This window comes from Stigmatopora nigra, chromosome 13 (genome assembly GCF_051989575.1).
Source record: "Stigmatopora nigra isolate UIUO_SnigA chromosome 13, RoL_Snig_1.1, whole genome shotgun sequence".
NCBI lineage: Eukaryota > Metazoa > Chordata > Actinopteri > Syngnathiformes > Syngnathidae > Stigmatopora > Stigmatopora nigra.
Window position 1 is genome coordinate 12,360,170 of NC_135520.1, and position 18,684 is coordinate 12,378,853.

The 18,684-nt window shown below is 41.3% G+C and overlaps 2 protein-coding genes across 3 annotated transcripts in view; one reads left to right on the forward strand and one right to left on the reverse strand.

The window, feature by feature from the left end:
• Positions 1-8,322, forward strand: part of LOC144206570 (dynactin subunit 1-like) — a 48,069-nt gene extending 39,747 nt beyond the window's left edge. The window contains exons 24-27 of the mRNA XM_077731606.1: positions 1,334-1,523; positions 4,712-4,785; positions 4,858-4,947; positions 5,172-8,322. Of these exons, the coding sequence (XP_077587732.1) occupies positions 1,334-1,523; positions 4,712-4,785; positions 4,858-4,947; positions 5,172-5,309 (492 nt within the window). The 3' untranslated portion in view covers positions 5,310-8,322. The remainder of the gene's footprint in view (positions 1-1,333; positions 1,524-4,711; positions 4,786-4,857; positions 4,948-5,171) is intronic.
• A 591-nt stretch (positions 8,323-8,913) lies between these two features.
• Positions 8,914-18,684, reverse strand: part of LOC144206053 (uncharacterized) — a 38,569-nt gene continuing 28,798 nt past the window's right edge. Inside the window, exons 16-21 of one of the 2 annotated variants that reach the window (XM_077730744.1) lie at positions 16,113-16,256; positions 13,432-13,697; positions 13,220-13,313; positions 11,644-11,701; positions 11,468-11,567; positions 8,914-9,315 (exon numbers count right to left, since the gene is read on the reverse strand). In XM_077730744.1, the coding sequence (XP_077586870.1) occupies positions 9,259-9,315; positions 11,468-11,567; positions 11,644-11,701; positions 13,220-13,313; positions 13,432-13,697; positions 16,113-16,256 (719 nt within the window). In that variant the 3' untranslated portion in view covers positions 8,914-9,258. Of the gene's footprint in view, positions 9,316-11,467; positions 11,568-11,643; positions 11,702-13,219; positions 13,314-13,431; positions 13,701-16,112; positions 16,257-18,684 lie in introns of both variants that reach the window. The other variant, XM_077730743.1, reaches the window with a different exon arrangement.

Sequence of the window (18,684 nt, forward strand, 5' to 3'; positions counted from 1 at the left end):
GCTCCACCACCCTCTCCACCTTTGTGAGGATTAGTCGGACAGAAAATTAATGAATAAATGAAAGCTGAACAGTCATTAAAATGTACTTACCCACTAAATAAATGGAACAACCAATGAATGTATTTAAAGTCGCCATAGTTTTTTTGGAAAATACACTGACCTTCATTTTTAGGCAGAATAATTGATAAAGGTAGGAGATGTTCTGATAGGTTCATTAATAATTACCCTTTGTAATTATCAATAACTGCAGGCAGATATCTTATTCAATCATTGACATTTAATTAAATAGATTGGATCACGGATAAGTAACCTTAAGGGAGGAGATCTTCCAAAGTATCCTCTCGAACAGTATTTTGCGTACAGCTTTAAGGCATTAAAACAAAAACAATCACGCCTTCATTTGACCTAACAATCATATAACAATTACATAAAGAAGCCCGAAGTGCGTCACGAGTGTTATGGACGTGGCAGAAACAACATCTTTGTTATGGAAATGGAAGATTTCCCGAGTCCTTGCCCGATCAACCACCCTCACAGCCCGATACTGGGTGAGATGTAGCGTCAACAATCCTTGGAGAAGAACATGTGCGAGTGGACTAGGTGGCAGTTTATGACCTCGAGACGAACAATATTAATGATTTAACAAAGAAATGAATTACTCCACATATATTTATAATAGTAACACAGAATAAACCCAACATGTTCAAACAATGACAAAAGTTCTGTGTCTCATGGACTATGAATTCACCAATTTCGTCATACGCAACTGGGTATGATTACAATTAGGCTTCTGATGGTGATAAAACCTTTGTCTGATTATTGGATAACTTTATTCCTCCCGTATTCGGGAAATTTCGATGTCACCGTAGGAAGAGGGTGACGATCCAAAAATAGGAAAGGCATTTAAGACATAAATAGATAGGTAACAAGTTAATAAATAAATACATGAATAAATATAAAAAAATAAATAACCGTGTTGCTGAAGTATATATGGTAGGTCCTAACATTATTATATGAATGATGATAACACTTAGTTGTTTTTTCTCTTTATAATTATTAAATCATCTTGAAACTGTTACCACTCGTCTGACTTCAGTGTAGGCATGCATTGGATGGATCCTGCCTGGTGATGATGTGATTGTGAATGTGAATAATGAATTGTCTGTCTCTCTGTGTGCCGTACGGCTGAGTGGCGACCAGTTGAGGGTGTAGTCTGCCTTTCGCCCAAAGCCATCTTAGATAGGATCCTGCAAATCTTGGGGGACATGAATGATGACTGAATGAAACCTTTGAGACGTCACTCTTAACATTAATCTGTTCGCCTGCCCTCCAGGCAGAAAAGATGCGTGACCAGCTGTCTGCGCTGCCTCCGCTACACCTTACCAAGCTGCCAATACATGGGCGTGGCCAGGATGAGGGGCCCTTCTCCGGAGCTCTCTATAGGAAGACAGAGCAGCTGCTGCAGACGCTGCTGCAGATGAGCGCCAACGTGAAAGTGGTCGACATAACTGGAAAATGTCCCAGTAAGAGTCACGCCAATAAAATCCATATTTTTATTGAGAAAATGTTTAAAATACTAAATTGTGTTATCTCTTCTTACAAATACTTCTACATATAAAATAATAAGGTTATGAAGGCTTTACTGTAAGATAAGTATTCCAAGTTACAAAACATCAAATATCATTTGAAGTATAAATTCTGGTATCTGTTTTTTTTTTTATTTTGAAATTGTCATAGTGGGGGATGGCGGATGAGTGGTTTGCACGTCGGCCTGACCGTGGGGAACCTGGGTTCAAATCCAGGTCCGTTCACCTGTGTGGAGTTTGCATGATCTACCTGTGCCTGTGTGGGTTTTCTACGGGTTTCCTCCATTTCATGCATCGTAGGCCGATTGGAAACTCTAAATAACCCCGAGGTATGAGTGTAAGCGGAAATGTTTTCTTGTCAACTTGTGCCCTGTGATTAGCTAGCCACCAATTCAGGGTGTTGTCCCCCGCCTCATTTTTTTATCCGGGGGGTGGGTGGGGACAATGCAGAAGTTGGAGAATGTGTCTACTCTCCTACTCTTCAAAGTTGTCCCCCCGCGCATCTCTGTGCCCGACAGCGTTTTATAAGCGGTAGATAACACGGCATAGACATCTCTCTAGTCACTTTTCTTCTCTTTCGGGGAAATGGCTTAATAGTAGCCACTGGTGGCAGTACGACAGCTAGACAAAAAAACTCTTTCTGGGCAGTTTCTTCAGGAACATGGCTAATTAGCTCCGCCTAGCAGTAAGTTCCTGATTTGTGTGTCTTCGTCATAAAGTTGTTAGTAGAAATTTTCGGAGTTTGAGTAACATCATTTTAAGTGTAAATTTTGTGATGAATCGGGTTCTAATTTTGAGGTTTTATTTGTATGCTGTTTTTGAGTGCCCTGTGTCCGTGATGAGAGAGCAAGACGTATGGATAATCTGGACGTAACGTTTTTGGTTTTGCTTTGGTTTGGCTCGGTGTTATTGTGGCGTCGGCACAGTGCACAGTAGCCGTGTTGTGTTTTTCAAATCCCAAAATGAATGGGTAAAATTTTGACAAAGCTGGCGACTTTCTACTCGATGTTACAATGTTTACTGAGCTGCCGTTTGCAATTCCATCCCATGACGATATGTTCTTGCATGTCTTATTATTCGACCAGAGGTCGTTGTTAGGCAGAATTCTGTAAGTGTCTGCGCCCCGCCTGCACGTCGTAAAATTCATGATTGGCTGGTCACTAGATGACGAATGTCGCGAGATTGTCCGCACCCCTTGCTGCGTCACTACAGTATCGCATCGACGATCAACAGAACTCTTAAATTGCTAGGATTCTGTAAGTGTCTGCGCCCCATCTGCATCTTAAAACTCATGAATGGTTCTTTCAATTGGTTCATTTTTAGTGGTTTATGGTTATTTTTAGGAATTTGGAATCTTACTCAATCACGGGAGTACAAAAATATATTTTTAGTATTGCAGATTTACAAAAAATAGTTACAAAAATATTTGTCTACGTAATTCTACGCGATTTTCCCACAAAAAAAGCATATGATGAAAATGGTCACAAAAATAAAATAAAAAACCTGATCGACCGGTCGATTATGCTTACCATGTTACCTTTATTTTAATGACTCAGGGGTTAGTATCAAAGATCATGAATAGTCACAAAAATAAAATAAAAAACCTGATCGACCGGTCGATTATGCTTATCATGTTACCTTTATTTTAATGACTCAGGGGTTAGTATCAAAGATCATGAAATAAATCATGCTAATTCATTGTAAAATATATTTCTCCAATTAAAAATCCAAGTTACGAAACTACTTCTAGAACCAATACATTTCGTAGGTTGAGCTACCATTGTAGGTACCGTGGAACAGCATAATAAAAGCACCCCACCTCGATATGAGCATTGTCACAAATGAAAATAGGTCTCATGATGTGAATACATTTTCACAGAGCCTCCATCCCAAGTGTCTCAGCATCTTTGCCACCAGTGGCATACAAACATATTGTATCAACAGAATCCGCCACCTACCCACCCTCTGCTCATCCTCGTTGTCTATTTTTACGTAAGTGCATTGGAATTTTTTGTAAGTAAAATTGAATATAAATAATTTCCCCCAGCTTCGTCACACCGAAAATGTAGTTGATGTTCGGCTAAGATGTGCATTAATTCTATGGTGCTTACTTTGGGAGCCCATCCTGTTGCTTGGCAGGCTCAATACTTTCATTGCATCGACTGATAGGAAGTGAATGACCAACCGTTCATCCCAATCAAAATTATTCAACATCTAGCATCTTCATTGTCACTGTAACCACAGCATTTTAAACCAGTATTCCTGGTTTGGGAACCTGCCTTATTTTCCACACTAGCCAAACAAATACACGATACGATGGAAAAATATACGTACAGGTTATAGATTTAAGTAATAGTAATAAAGCCAACAACAGACAAAATAAGCACCTGTAAATGTAACGTATTAACAGTTTTCTGGTTCACTATCGCCTAAAAAACAACATAAGCTGTCAGCGGTCAGAGTGAAAAAATTAAGACATAAACCAAACCTATGAAAAAGAGTGTAACATACAATCGGAGAAATACGATACTTTGATGACTTTGGGGAATTAAAGGTCACTTCCTAATACATTTTGGACATTCCGTGGTCAATTCTTATTCATTTCAGCATATTCCTGGGTCACTTCCTATTCAGCAAACCAAAAGAAACAGAAAGTGACTTGTAAATCCCCCCAAAATCAACAAAAAATGCGCTGAAATGCTATGAACTCACTGGCTACCATTAATGGTCACGTGTCCATTATATGCTGTCACAGTTGGGCTTGAAACATTCATTCATTTTCTGAACCGCTTTATCCTCACAAGAGTTGTGGGGGGTGCTGGAGCCTCTCCCAGCTGACTTCAAGCACAAGCCAGCCAATCACAGGGCACGGGGAGACAGGCAACCATTCATGCTCACTCATACCCAGGGGAAATTTAGAGTGTCCAACCAGCCTACCATGGATCTTTTTGGAGTGTGGGAGGAAATCAGAGTACCCAGAGAAAACCCACACAGGCCCAAGGAGAACATGCAAACTCCACATAGGTGGACTGACCTATATTTGAATGCTGAACCCCAGAACTGTGAGGCTGGCTTGAAACAACTACTTTGAATAGCATTGTGTTTGTTTGATTTCTTTCGGGCAGTGAGTCCAAGTGCCCAATTGATTGAGCAGACGGCTCGCTTGCAGTCATTGCGAGAAACACTGCACAAGCTCAAGGTGATTACACTAAATATCCGCATGCGCCATTCCCTCCCTCGCCCATTATCCCATTTCTTTTCTACTTTTCAGGACGAGGTGGCTGACCACATCATTCAGCGGCACCCTGGCGCTCGCATGCCGTCAAACTTTGCCACCTTCCCTACCGCCTCCTTTGTCAAGGTCAGGGCGTGCTCTTGCTTCCTCCTTGAAACGTGAAACATGATCCTGATCACAAAAGATATTTAGTGGAAGAAGTAACTTTTTATAATGTTTAAAATAATTTTCATTTGGTACACTATTTTTTTTATTGGTAGTATTGAAGGATAATAGTAGAATCAGAGAAACATAAATCCAATTGTATTTCATTTTTTTCCTCAATTTTTGGCGTCGGACGGCGTGCTCAGGCAAACCAGGAGAAGTACGACGACTGCGTGCTGGCGGGCCGCGTGCTAATCCCATGTCCCCGGGGCCAAGAGCGAGTCCACCGGCTGCTACTGACGCAACGTCAACTCCTCTATGTCCACGGACTCTTGCGTGCCTAAACCGACTGGTACTCTTCTTCAGCATTCTCGCCTGGGACGCCTCCAAGATATCAATGTGGATTTTAAAAATTTTATGTTGAAGCTAACTTTGCACATTACAGTACTGTATTTTTCGACTATAAGTCGCACTAACCAAAGAATGGAGAATGAATGAGAAAAACTATATATACACAGAGGTGAAAAAAATATAGAAGTCGCACTAGAATATAAGTTATGCAACATACATTTAAGTAATAGTAAGATAAGCAAATAAGCAACAAAGACAAAGTAAGAAACTGTTAATGTAACATATTAAGATTTGTTAATAACTACAGTCTAAAAATCAACGTAAGCTGTTGGCGGTCAGAGTGAAAAAAAATAGAAAACACAAGTTGCAGAGCCACCCAAGCCATTAAAAAAAAAGTGCGATTCATAGCCTGGAAAATACGGTAATCAAGTTGGTCAAATGTTGTCTAATAGTTTATTTGTGTACATTTAAGTAATAGTAAGATAAGCAAATAAGCAACAAAGACAAAGTAAGAAACTGTTAATGTAACATATTAAGATTTGTTAATAACTACAGTCTAAAAATCAACGTAAGCTGTTGGCGGTCAGAGTGAAAAAAAATAGAAAACACAAGTTGCAGAGCCACCCAAACCATGAAAAAAAAGTGTGATTCAAAGCCTGGAAAATACGGTAATCAAGTTGGTCAAATGTTGTCTAATAGTTTATTTGTGAGGCCACCAGTTTTTGCAGGATGGAAGAGTCAGAAAGGCAAAGTGGATGTTCTAATGCCGTTGGCACTTGGTCAACAATAGTGTTTTAAGTTTTTTAACTCACTGATTGACGTTAAACGTAGTAGACGTCAAACCAATTCAAAAACTGTTCAAACTAATTGGACGTTGAGGTCCGCAAATCTTCCAGCCATTAGTTTTTCCCGTATTTCAGAAAAACAGGCGTAACGCCCCCTTATAGATAAATTGGTAACATGAGGGTGGAGCTATTTTGTGAAATGTAGTTGTGAGCAATGTTCCCTCTAATTTTTCAAGTGTGGGCATATATCGTGACCGGACATCTCGTCGCCGGACAGTTCGTCGAACGGACAGTTCGTCGAACGGACGCTTGGTCGACGGATTCGCCGCAGGATATTTCGCCAAACAGACGAATCTGCAACCAAATCCATTTGTTTTTTTCCATCTGCCATTGTGGGTGGAGTTTGCGATCTCTGGCTGGCTCACTTTGGCTTTGGTCCGCTTACTAGCCAATCATAGTTGGTGAAAGCGATGACGTATCCCTCCGCCTGCGAAAGGGCCTTGGTGTCACCAAATCGAATTCTGATTGGCCGCAAAATCGATATAAAATGTAGGACAATGTAAATCAAACTGTTATCATGATTTTACATTAATTAAATATTGTGTTATTGCAAACTATTAAAAAAGTACAGCATTCTGAAAATAAGTTTATCTTTGTGTTTGGGTCCTTCTATGTGCGTTTTACAGTCAGTAATTCCAGCATGTGTCACGCTGAGGGATACCCGGTACATTTCGTCGCCAGACAGTTCGCCTAACCTTAATCACTATTAAAGAAGAAAAAAGAAAATCACATTCTTTATTAAAGAAAATAAAACAGCAAAAACTTGCTCGACAACACAAACACTAACATTTGGGTGTGTGCAAGTACTAAATGTGCTCGTCTCTAAACATGCTATGCATGAAACGGTTCCTACGTTAGGCGCTCTACGTTTGGAAAGACCCCAAAAAGAATCAACGTGACATAACTTACGATATAGGGAGACATCTTGCAACAGACAAGTTCTCAGTGGCACTTATTGACTCCACTAAGTTACTATTAACTGTTTGGTTTTTAATCGCGAATTAGCTACTATTCTGACTGGATGCTGATATTTGTTATGAAGTATGTCAAAAATACTGCATCTCTGACTTTGATACTCATATATCTGATTTTAAATCAAGCAATCTATTGTCCTTTAAAAGAACAAAATTCTATTGACACTGTTAATAGGAGCAAATGGGCCTGTTCTTAAAAAGACCAGACAAGCGACGACGTCTAGCTCCGTTGCCTCACAACGCGCATCGTAAATCTAGTCTGTATACACGATACTTATGGTAATACCAGAAGAAAAAAAAAAAAGGAAGACGACAAAGAATGTGAATTTACTTTGTCTTCTTTTTAATAAAATTTAGAATAAAATAATTTTATTTATTACCTTTTATTTTAAAAACAATCATTTGTGTATCCGGCGACGAAGTGTTCGTTCGACGAACCGTTCAGGGACGAAGCGTCCGGCGACAAAGTACGGTCACGACGCTGAGGTCGCACAAAAATGTTGCGCAATGTGCCCTTTTGGGGACGGCTTCAACATGAGTTGATATTTCGTCGAACACGAACCAAAAACTTTTGCGAGTGTCTGCGTTTCATATTACAAGTTTCATACAAATTGCCATCCGTTTTGTGCTTTAACCGAGCAGGCATATTGATAAGACTTACAAATTCTGTATACACCTACCTCCTTGACAAATGATGGGATTTGTTTAAAAAAATACTTTTGGTTTAGTCAGGCTTAATGATACTTCCCTTATGAAAAAAAACTAAAACGAAAATGTTAAAGCGACAGAGGCTACCTACGTAATAAATTCCAAATCAATTGCCCCGCTGAAGTCGCACAAGGCGGATCATTTGTCACAACTTGTAACTCGGATGATTCACAATGCACTCGTGTTACCAAATTCATTCAGTTTAAAATGCAGTTGAATCAAATGCGGAAGTCAGATGCGGACGCCGCAGCGATGGTGAGTTTCTCTTTTGATTGGCTCGACATCCGTCATTCAATGAATTACTGGGCAAAATTATATAGAAAAAAAGTTATATGCGCTGAGAGTGTGCGACCAGTGCGCAATTATGCAGCTCAGTGGGAATGTAGCTCCTGATTTTTTTCACAATCAGGTTGTTAATACCGTCCAAAACCAATGTTTGTTGAGTACCTACGCAAACTACTGTTGGTACCAGGGAGTGACAACACCATACCTGTCAACTGGTACGTTCTCGCCGTAATTGGTACAACTGAAAGCCCATTTTTATATTGGTACGCTGTACACATGAAAATGGTACGCTAAACGGTGATTTTGAGAAAAAAAAATAAATTAAGGCACTTTCTAGCCATTTTTCACCATCCGCCATTGTTTCTTCCCGGAAACGCATGTCTGCCAAGTGATATATGTACCGGCGCCTCTGATTGGCTAAAAAAAAAAGATCATGATAAACATTTCGTTTTGTAACACTTTCACCATGTGATTTCCGTTTCCTGTTCCCTTGTTTATGTTTACTTTCATTTTCACTTGTTGTTCGTGATTTTTTACAAAAAAGTAAAGTGGTAAGATTTTCCATGTATTTATACATATATGTAAGGGCGAAAACAAAATTTGGTAAGATCACAAATGGTTCGAGGTTGACAGGTATGCAACACTGTTGCAGCTACAAAATATTACAATTCTGTAACAGCAAACTTGGTGGAAAAAGTATTGGTCGTATTTCATTTCCTGACTTGTGTTCAATAAACGAATATTTGAAGAGCGCATTAAGGCTCACTTTTTGTTGTGAATTACCAATCAAGAAAGAGGAGAAAAATGCAATTTTTTATTAACACTTAAAATCCATACAGAATCAGGTTTGTTTTGCAAAAGTAGATGAAATAACGAATGGCTGAAAGTTGCATGGGTTCCATCTGATAGTGCTAAACTAAAAGTCAACCAGACAGCAGCTCAATAATGTGAAAAAAGAACATTCAAGCTGTTTTATTTGTTTTTATCCAGCGTGTGGTTAGTGCATCAAATATGAAACACTAATTATTAAAGTGTGGATTGTTTAAAAACATTTTGTCTTCCGATATGTTTGATTACATTAAAAAATGACAAACATGTGTCTTCTACAGTTCTCTATTTAAAAGAAAAAATCAAAGATATTGATGTCGGAGAGTGTCTTGCTTCTCCAGACGATGTTTGTTCATTCTCTGAAAATAAAATTGGATACAAAACATTAGTTGGACAAAAATCACACAAAAAGAGGTTGTTTCTGTCAACACTGTGGAGTTTGCATATGTATACAGTGTTCCCTCGGTTATCGCGGTTAATGGGGACCGGGACCACCCGCGATAAGTGAATTTCCGCGAAGTCGGGATTCCCCTTCAAAAATGCTTAATTTGAATTTAATTCCAAATTTTTGTATACCCCTGTATACAGTACACCATATAGAATACGGGTATAGAGAGTGAAATTCATGTTATGACAAAAACAACTGTAAAAGATGTTGTTTTAATGTAATATTTGTATTTTATTATTTTTTCCCTAAAAAATCCGCAAAGCTCTGAGTCCGCGATAGCTGAACCGCGAAGTAGCGAGGGAACACTGTACATGTACGTATACGTATACGTGTACGTATACGTGTACGTATACGTGTACGTATACGTGTACGTATACGTGTACGTATACGTGTACGTGTACGTATACGTGTACGTGTACGTATACGTGTACGTATACGTGTACGTGTACGTGTACGTGTACGTGTACGTGTACGTGTACGTATACGTGTACGTATACGTGTACGTATACGTGTACGTATACGTGTACGTATGCGTGTACGTATGCGTGTACGTATACGTGTACGTATACGTGTACGTGTACGTGTACGTGTACGTGTACGTGTACGTGTACGTGTACGTATACGTGTACGTATACGTGTACGTATACGTGTACGTATACGTGTACGTATACGTGTACGTATACGTGTACGTATACGTGTACGTATACGTGTACGTATACGTGTACGTGTACGTATACGTGTACGTATACGTGTACGTATACGTGTACGTATACGTGTACGTGTACGTGTACGTATACGTGTACGTGTACGTATACGTGTACGTGTACGTGTACGTGTACGTGTACGTATACGTGTACGTATACGTGTACGTATACGTGTACGTATACGTGTACGTATACGTGTACGTATACGTGTACGTATACGTGTACGTATACGTGTACGTATACGTGTACGTATACGTGTACGTATACGTGTACGTATACGTGTACGTATACGTGTACGTATACGTGTACGTATACGTGTACGTATATGTATACGTGTACGTGTACGTATACGTGTACGTATACGTATACGTATATTTAAGTTTTCTTAGTGCGATCCATTCCCTGTCCTCGCCTACTTCCCTCTGTTTGGGTCCTTCTATGCACCACGCTCCCTCACAAAACTTGACATTTGTGCCGCAATGGCAATTTACATGGTGGCATAGCATACATACATACTGCCGGTATTTAGCATATCTAGCAACTCCATTTTTTCGGCCACTGTCATCACTTTTCATTTATTCTTGGTCTGATTGGATGCCTTATATGGTGCAGGACACAGAGGAGGCGATCCGAAATTCAAACAAAGCTGGAATAGGCTCAGCGTCATCTTCCTCCATGAGGTTATGTGAGAAATGCTAAATCTAAAACAAGCAAAACTGCATTGTCTTCCATCACAAGGTGATAGGCACGATGCGAAATCCAATCCAAACAAAACTGGAAAAGGCAAGGCGTCGTCAGTCATTTATATTATTCGGCACAGCATTATTCACGGCAGGATTCTTCTTTGGACGGTCCCTGTCTTCCGCTAGCGCGTTTGGTGTCAATTTTGACATTTTTATGAACATTTTCTATTTGGATACTTAAGATAAAATATCACAATAGACTGAAGCTTCGAATGTTGAAGACACGAAGTGGTGAGGGATGACAGTAATATGACTTTAATCTTGTAATACGAGTGCTATAATATGGGAATATTATGACTTTTATTCCGTAAATTATGATTTTTTTGTTCTGTGAGAACATTTTTGTGTATATTTAAGTGAATATTTTCTTGCAATATTACAAAGTATGACTGTATTAATTCTATTACCATTTTTTCCCTTGTTTGAACAATACTTATATTTTTGGACACTGACACAAGAAATATATTCTTCTAAGGATTAAAAAAAACAAAATTCTGCAAACACTTAATGTTTTGACATTTGTATGAATCTAATTTCTGGCTTAATTTGTAGAGCATTTTTTAATATTGCTTTCAAACTTAAGAAATCATTAATAAATTTGGATGTGTGCTTGTACCTTGTTGTAGATCTGCAGGTTGAGTCGATTGAGCTGCATTTGCTTTTCCCTCACCTCACATTCCATCTTGTGGAGAACTTCTGGAAGTCTTTCGTACATTCTGAAAGACAAACAATTCAAATATGTTCTAGAACAAAACATAAGAACTAGGTAGAGCCGTATGAAAATCTGGTTACCGTTTGGTGCGCTGTATCATTTCCTTCCAAGGCACCGCCCGCCTCAAACCAACGCTACCTAAAAAAAAGAGGGATAATAAATCTTACTACAAAACGACTCCCGAAAATGTTCAAAAGGCTTTAAGGTTATCTAACCTTTTGTGTCTAAAGAAATAAGTAATAGATGCACAAAATATGTACTATATTTACGAGAACCGTCTGTCTCTGCCTGTCTGTCAGTCTGTCTGTGTCCGTCTCCATCTGTCCGTCTGTCTCTGTCCGTCTGTCTGTGTCCGTCTGTAGGTGTCCGTCTGTAGGTGTCCGTCTGTCTGTGTCCGTCTGTCTGTGTCCGTCTGTCTGTGTCCGTCTGTCTGTGTCCGTCTGTCTGTGTCCGTCTGTCTGTGTCCGTCTGTCTGTGTCCGTCTGTCTGTGTCCGTCTGTCTGTGTCCGTCTGTCTGTGTCCGTCTGTCTGTGTCCGTCTGTCTGTGTCCGTCTGTCTGTGTCCGTCTGGCTCTGTCCGTCTGTCTCTGTCCGTCTGTCTCTGTCCGTCTGTCTCTGTCCGTCTGTCTCTGTCCGTCTGTCTCTGTCCGTCTGTCTCTGTCCGTCTGTCTCTGTCCGTCTGTCTCTGTCCGTCTGTCTCTGTCCGTCTGTCTCTGTCCGTCTGTCTGTGTCCGTCTGTCTGTGTCCGTCTGTCTGTGTCCGTCTGTCTGTGTCCGTCTGTCTGTGTCCGTCTGTCTGTGTCCGTCTGTCTCTTTCCGTCTGTCTCTGTTCGTCTGTCTCTGCCCATCTGTCTCTGCCCGTCTGTCTCTGCCCGTCTGTCTCTGTCCGTCTGTCTCTGTCCGTCTGTGTATGCCTGCCTCTCTCTGTCTGTCTGCCTGCCTCTGTCTGTCTGCCTGCTTCTGTCTGTCTGCCTGCCTCTGTCTGTCTGCCTGCCTCTGTCTGTCTGCCTGCCTCTGTCTGTCTGCCTGCCTCTGTCTGTCTGCCTGCCTCTGTCTGTCTGTCTGCCTGCCTCTGTCTGTCTGTCTGCCTGCCTCTGTCTGTCTGTCTGTCTGCCTGCCTCTGTCTGTCTGCCTGCCTCTGTCTGTCTGCCTGCCTCTGTCTGTCTGCCTGCCTCTGTCTGTCTGCCTGCCTCTGTCTGTCTGCCTGCCTCTGTCTGTCTGCCTGCCTCTGTCTGTCTGCCTGCCTCTGTCTGTCTGCCTGCCTCTGTCTGTCTGCCTGCCTCTGTCTGTCTGCCTGCCTCTGTCTGTCTGCCTGCCTCTGTCTGTCTGCCTGCCTCTGTCTGCCTCTGTCTGCCTCTGTCTGTCTGCCTGCCTCTGTCTGCCTCTGTCTGTCTGTCTCTCTGCCTGCCTCTTCTGTTTGTCCGTCTGCCTGCCTCTCTCTCTCTGTCTGTCTCTCTCTCTGTCTGTCTGCCTCCTTCTCTCTCTGTCTCTCTCTCTGTCTCCGCCCCTCTCTCTCTCTTTGTCTCTGCCCCTCTCTCTCTCTCTCTTTGTCTCTGTCTCGCTGTCTCTGTCTGTCTCTCTTACGCTCTGTCTGTCTCTCTTTCGGTCTGTCTCTCTCTTTTCTCAAAAAGGGCAGCGGTTCAGAAGCATTTGGTGACCTGGAAGAGTTCCGTTGATCCTCCTCAGACTCAAGATTTCCGTGCGTCTCTGTGACTTCAAAATGAAGTCGGCTCGTCGTGCAGCCAGAGCATCCTAAAATTATATTTAAAATAATAATAATTCTCGCAAACTAACACATACATCACGTTTTTAAAAATACTTTTGAATAATAGTGTATCATATATTAAACATTCATGCAACCCTTGCTAACCTGTAGCGGGTTGACCTCATGGCTGCTTTCGGGAAGCGGGTTGACCTCAAGGCTGCTTTCGGGAAGCGGGTTGACCTCATGGCTGCTTTCGGGAAGCACATCGTCGTCATTTTTGTCTTGTTGTGGTCTGAGAGTTTCCCTTGTGGGGTTCTCGATGTCGTTGCTATGATACCACATGGTACTTTGCTCAGGTTCTGCTCCTTCCTTTTCTAGTTCAGGACGGTTCTCCTTAAAGTCATCGTTTTGGAGTGGGATGAACCACCATACTGCTAAAAACGGAACATAATCAACATTTAATAGGATTTGACAAATTATTGCCATTTAAGGATTTGATACATGGAGGGACCGGACCCCCACGTATCAGAAGTTCCGGAACCCCTCACCTGCCCCCACCATTGGAGCAAACTCACCGCACCGCCCTTCTCTTTACTTTAAGTAACCAAGCGCAAAAATCCAAAAACAGAACACCACTCGAGTTTCGATCAGGGGGCCCATTCTTCTCAATCACCCCACTCCAGGTCTCAATGTCATTGCTCACGTGAGCATTGAAGTCCCCCAGCAGAACAAGGGAGTTCTTTGAAATAGCACTCTCCAGCACCCCTTCCAAAGACTCCAAAAAGCCGTTTGTTGAATACACTCAAAACAGTCAGGTCCCATGCCCCGACCTGAAGAGGAAGGAATGACACCCACTTGTCCACCGGGATGAATCCCAACATACAGGCACCAAGCCTGGGGGGCAATAATAAGAGCTACCAATCCCATTTTCAGTAGTACCCTTGTTTAATTTCCTTGAGTATTTCAGAGGACAGAATGCAAAATTGATATACAACATGTAAAATACGTAGGACAATTTAAATCAAACTGTCATTATCATGTTTTACATTAATTGAAATATCTAGTTTTTGCAAACGTGTTTTAGTCAGTAATTCAACCATGTGTCACGCTGAAGTCGCACATGCATGTTGAAGACGGCATCAACATGGGATATTTAGGTGCATAAGAAGCAATATACTTCTGCTAGTGTCTGGATTTCATAATAGGTTGATCCAAATTTCGATCCATGTTGCGCTTATTCCAAGGAGGCAAATTGATAAGACTTATTAGTGCTGTGTGCGCCTAATTTCTTGCAAATATATTGTGTTGATTTATTGAGTTTTGTCAACCCACAATTGCTGGAGAAGAAATTTATTTGGTTGCAGATTTACTGTGAAAGCCATTTTCAAGACAGACTTCTAAAAAAAAAAAAAGCTGGATATCATTAAGAATGGTCGGACAACTCCGAAGCTAGCAATTCTGTTACAACCGGGAAAAGGCTCATAGGGTCCAAGGAACACTCGACTTTCCACGTCATGTTCAGAAGAACCTCTGCCACCGAGTTTCCCGGTGGTCCCCGAACCCCCCCCCCCCCCCCCCTCCCCCCTTGTTACGGGAAGACTCGGCGAGACACGATGCTGCTGGCTCTTTTTAGTTATAAGGTAGGACACCTATCCACATCATTTTCCGACAGCGAGTTTCTAGGTGCTCCATGGAACATTTTCTGTTGTGACGGCAGTTATAAAACATACACCCATCCATAAATCACGCTTTATGCATTCTATAATCCTTATACAGTGTGATATATGGATGAGTGTGCATCTAGAAACTTGCCTGCAGAAATTCTTCTGAAAATGACATTTGTAAATGACGTGAAAAGATGTCCCACTTTACAACTACAATGGGTCAGCGCATCTAGCACCATTGTGTCTCGCCAAGTCTTGCCATCACGACCGTAAAAAAAGGGTTTGGGGGAGCATATAATACATCAAGGGTGATTTATGGATGGGTGGATGTTTTATGTTAACATTCTCAGTCTACAATTGTCCAAACCATGCATCGTAGAGACTTGAATTGATGGTGGCCAGAAACGGCTGTGGAATCCTAAAATACGAGTGATTGAAATTTCTTTCCCTTCTTTATTTGCAGGAACTTAAGCTGAAATTTTCCTTTCTCATTTAACCCATTTTTCAAAAGAGCATTTTTAATATCGCAACAACTGTCTTTTGGTTCTAAACGAGCAGGTGGTACCAGCAAAGTGTACAAATAAAAATGATTTTTTTGTGAGTAAAATGTGGCCATATGCCTAAATAATATTTGAATTGTATGAGGTTATTATTGATGTTTTTTATGTGTTGCAGCTGTAGCAGTTGCCTTTTTAAAAACGTGTTTTTAGCGCGTGGGTGTAGCGTGCATTGGGTGCAAATAGCACCAAATTAGTGTGTTCGCCATCATCCTGTATTGACAAAAGAACTATATATCCCAGCAGTCACTGTGCACCAGAAATAGCACCTGGGGCTGCTTCTGTAGCCTGGGCTATTGCGGTACGATATTCATCCATATATAATATATATACGCCATGCCTGGCTGCGTCTAAAAAAATGGCATGTCCTTTGTGTGTGTAAAATACAGAAATAGCACTCGTTAATGACATTGCGGCTAAAAATACGATACGCTGTATAGTCGTGGAAATACGGTACTCTTTGACGGGATTCACTTAGTGTGTAAAGTCTCGCAATAGTGGGATTTTAAACAACGTTTAACTATAATCTCACCCTTTTGGCCAGTGGTTTCAATTTAACTTGATCAAATAACACGGATGGGTCTCAAAACAGGAGGTGAAGGCATCTAAACTAGCATTGAAATACCTTTGGGTTGCCGTGGAAGCACGGTCATCTTCTTATGCTTGGCTGAATTTAGGCTCCTCTGCGTATGTCCTGGCCGCGGCGGAAACATGGTTCCTACATCTCGGGTGTGAAGGCGCGTCACATCGTGCTTGACCTCCACATCAGCTGAGAAAAAAAAAAAAACGGGATGATGACACAAAAACCAACAACCTGATGAGAGCTTCAGCTGAGTTTATGTGTGAAACCTTTCCAACAACATTTACGAATCCCAGAGCCTCGGAAGGACAAAGAGCATCATAAAAGATAATACACATCCCAGCCTGCACCTCTTCCATCTGCTGCCTTCTGGCAGGCGCCACGAGACCGTAACAGCCAAGACAAACAGACTCAAGGATAGTTTCTTCCCGAGTGCCGTCACCATACTCAATTCGAGTTCTGCACCTAGGAGTACCCAATGAAGACTTACTCCTGGGTCACAAAAACACTAATACTTAAACCTTGGAGAAAATAAAAAAACTCTTATTTATGAATAAAATTCAATACCACGCAAATGGGAGAGAGAGACATGAAAGAGGCGCTCGTAATGTAACATAAACTTTAAATTTAACTTAAATGAACTTAGATTCCTATAAACACACTTAAAAAAGTTTTAATATTACGTTACACAAAATTTAAACATTGTGCAATAACCAAGGCAAAGAGTTTAATGTATTCCACTGTGGCTTTCGAGGCATCTCCATACATATTGGCGAGCCAGCTCAGTCACTACTTATGCTTTTTGATTATTTAGTGCTTAATATCAATTGTGATCATATACCTTTTCTTCGCATTACCCTTCATTGCAACGGCTTGCTTTGGATCCATTGTTTCCCTTAATTCTCTACTAACTAACACGGAAAAAAATGCAACGCTCCACCCAGTGCTCATAGAGATCTTTGCACGAGGGAGATGCGGCGAGGAAGACAGTGCGCTGAACTCATAAGCAGCCTCTCGCGGCCTGGCCACCTGGGCGTCCCGAATGCTTGTATCTCAAAATTTGTCTCGTATTCCAAGGAAAATATTTGCTCGTAATTTTGTAAGATGTTTTCCTAACATTTGGCAGTGTTGAAAATTGTGTTTTTCTCAGATACAATGGTACCTCGAGATACGAGCTTCAACCATTCCGGGACTGAGCTCGTATGACGATTTTCTCGTATCGAACGTTTCCATTGAAATCAACTAAAAACAAACTAGTTCATTCAAACCCTCTGAAAAAAGCCCAAAATAGGATATGGGATTGGGGAAAACGTTTAGTTTGTTCTAATTCGCCATCTATTAAAAAAGTATCAAATAACTACTATTTCATATTTAGTATCCTAAAATGTGTTTAATAGAACCAAAATTAGACTGATTTCGCGGAGGATAGAGAGAGGGACAGAGAGGGGTTGATGGGGGGGGGGGGGGGGATTTAGCGTTGCAACGCGCTCGTAAGATAACATAAAAAAACTTAAATGAACTTGGATTACGATGCAGACACACTCAAAAATAAGTTAGATCTAACCTTACACTAAACATAATTCTAATTTTGTTTTACATTTTTATACCTTTCTTCTCCCGGCCGGGTTGGCTCTGTTTTCCCCGGCTCAACCCTGAGTTTCAGATGGAACCTATCGAAGGTGCTTTTGTATTCCCTTCAAAATAATTTGGAAATTATGCACAAAAAAATCCTCACAATAGGATAACGTACGGCCACTTGCCAATGAGTAGTATATAACTCTTGTATTAGCGATCGCCTAGCCCAGGGGTGGCCAACCCGCGGCTCCCGAGCCGCATGCGGCTCTTTGCCCGGTTTCATGCGTCTCTTACGTCCATATCAAAGTTTGTATTTGTGTTTTATTTTTATTTGCGTGTGCGCTTCGCTTGAGTTCAATACGGTATTTTCGTCCAATGCGCATGTGCTTGGGATGAAAATACCTCAAAGTTTCCCAGTAGGAGCAAGGTCATTTGAGTAAACGTTTTTAACAGAGTGGGAGAGCTCCCGTGAACCAGAAGCGACAATGAACGGCGTCGCACACACAAAAAGTATCCCAAAAATCGAGCGTCGGCTGAAAAAGCCACACCCCCTGCGAGGCAGACCAAGGCGAGAGTGCTCAGTCGGGAGCAGCCAATAGGAGAGCGAGGTGTACACCCACGTGGTGGGCACGCTAGTTAAAAGCCATTCATAATAAATGACAGCTCACAAGGAGCGAACGTTGCGCAAAAATAGGCGCTGATTTTATGACAGAAGTCCCACTAAGTAACATGCATAGAAAAAGAAAAACGCTATTGTAAATTATTATATTTTTGTTTGTGGACTTGGTTGAACTGAGAGTTTGTCTGTGTGAGACAGTGCACACAATGTTCATTGTTGATAATGACTGGCCTGTGCTGTTAGTACTGTAGGAGTCAATTTATGTCATTGCTATGCTGGTGTGTGACATTTACAATAAATCTGTGTGATGTGGCTCTTTGCGTTAACACAGTAAAAAATGTGGCTCTTTGCGGTAACACAGTAAAAAATGTGGCTCTTGGTCTCTGACTGGTTGGCCACCCCTGGCCTAGCCATTTGCAATGG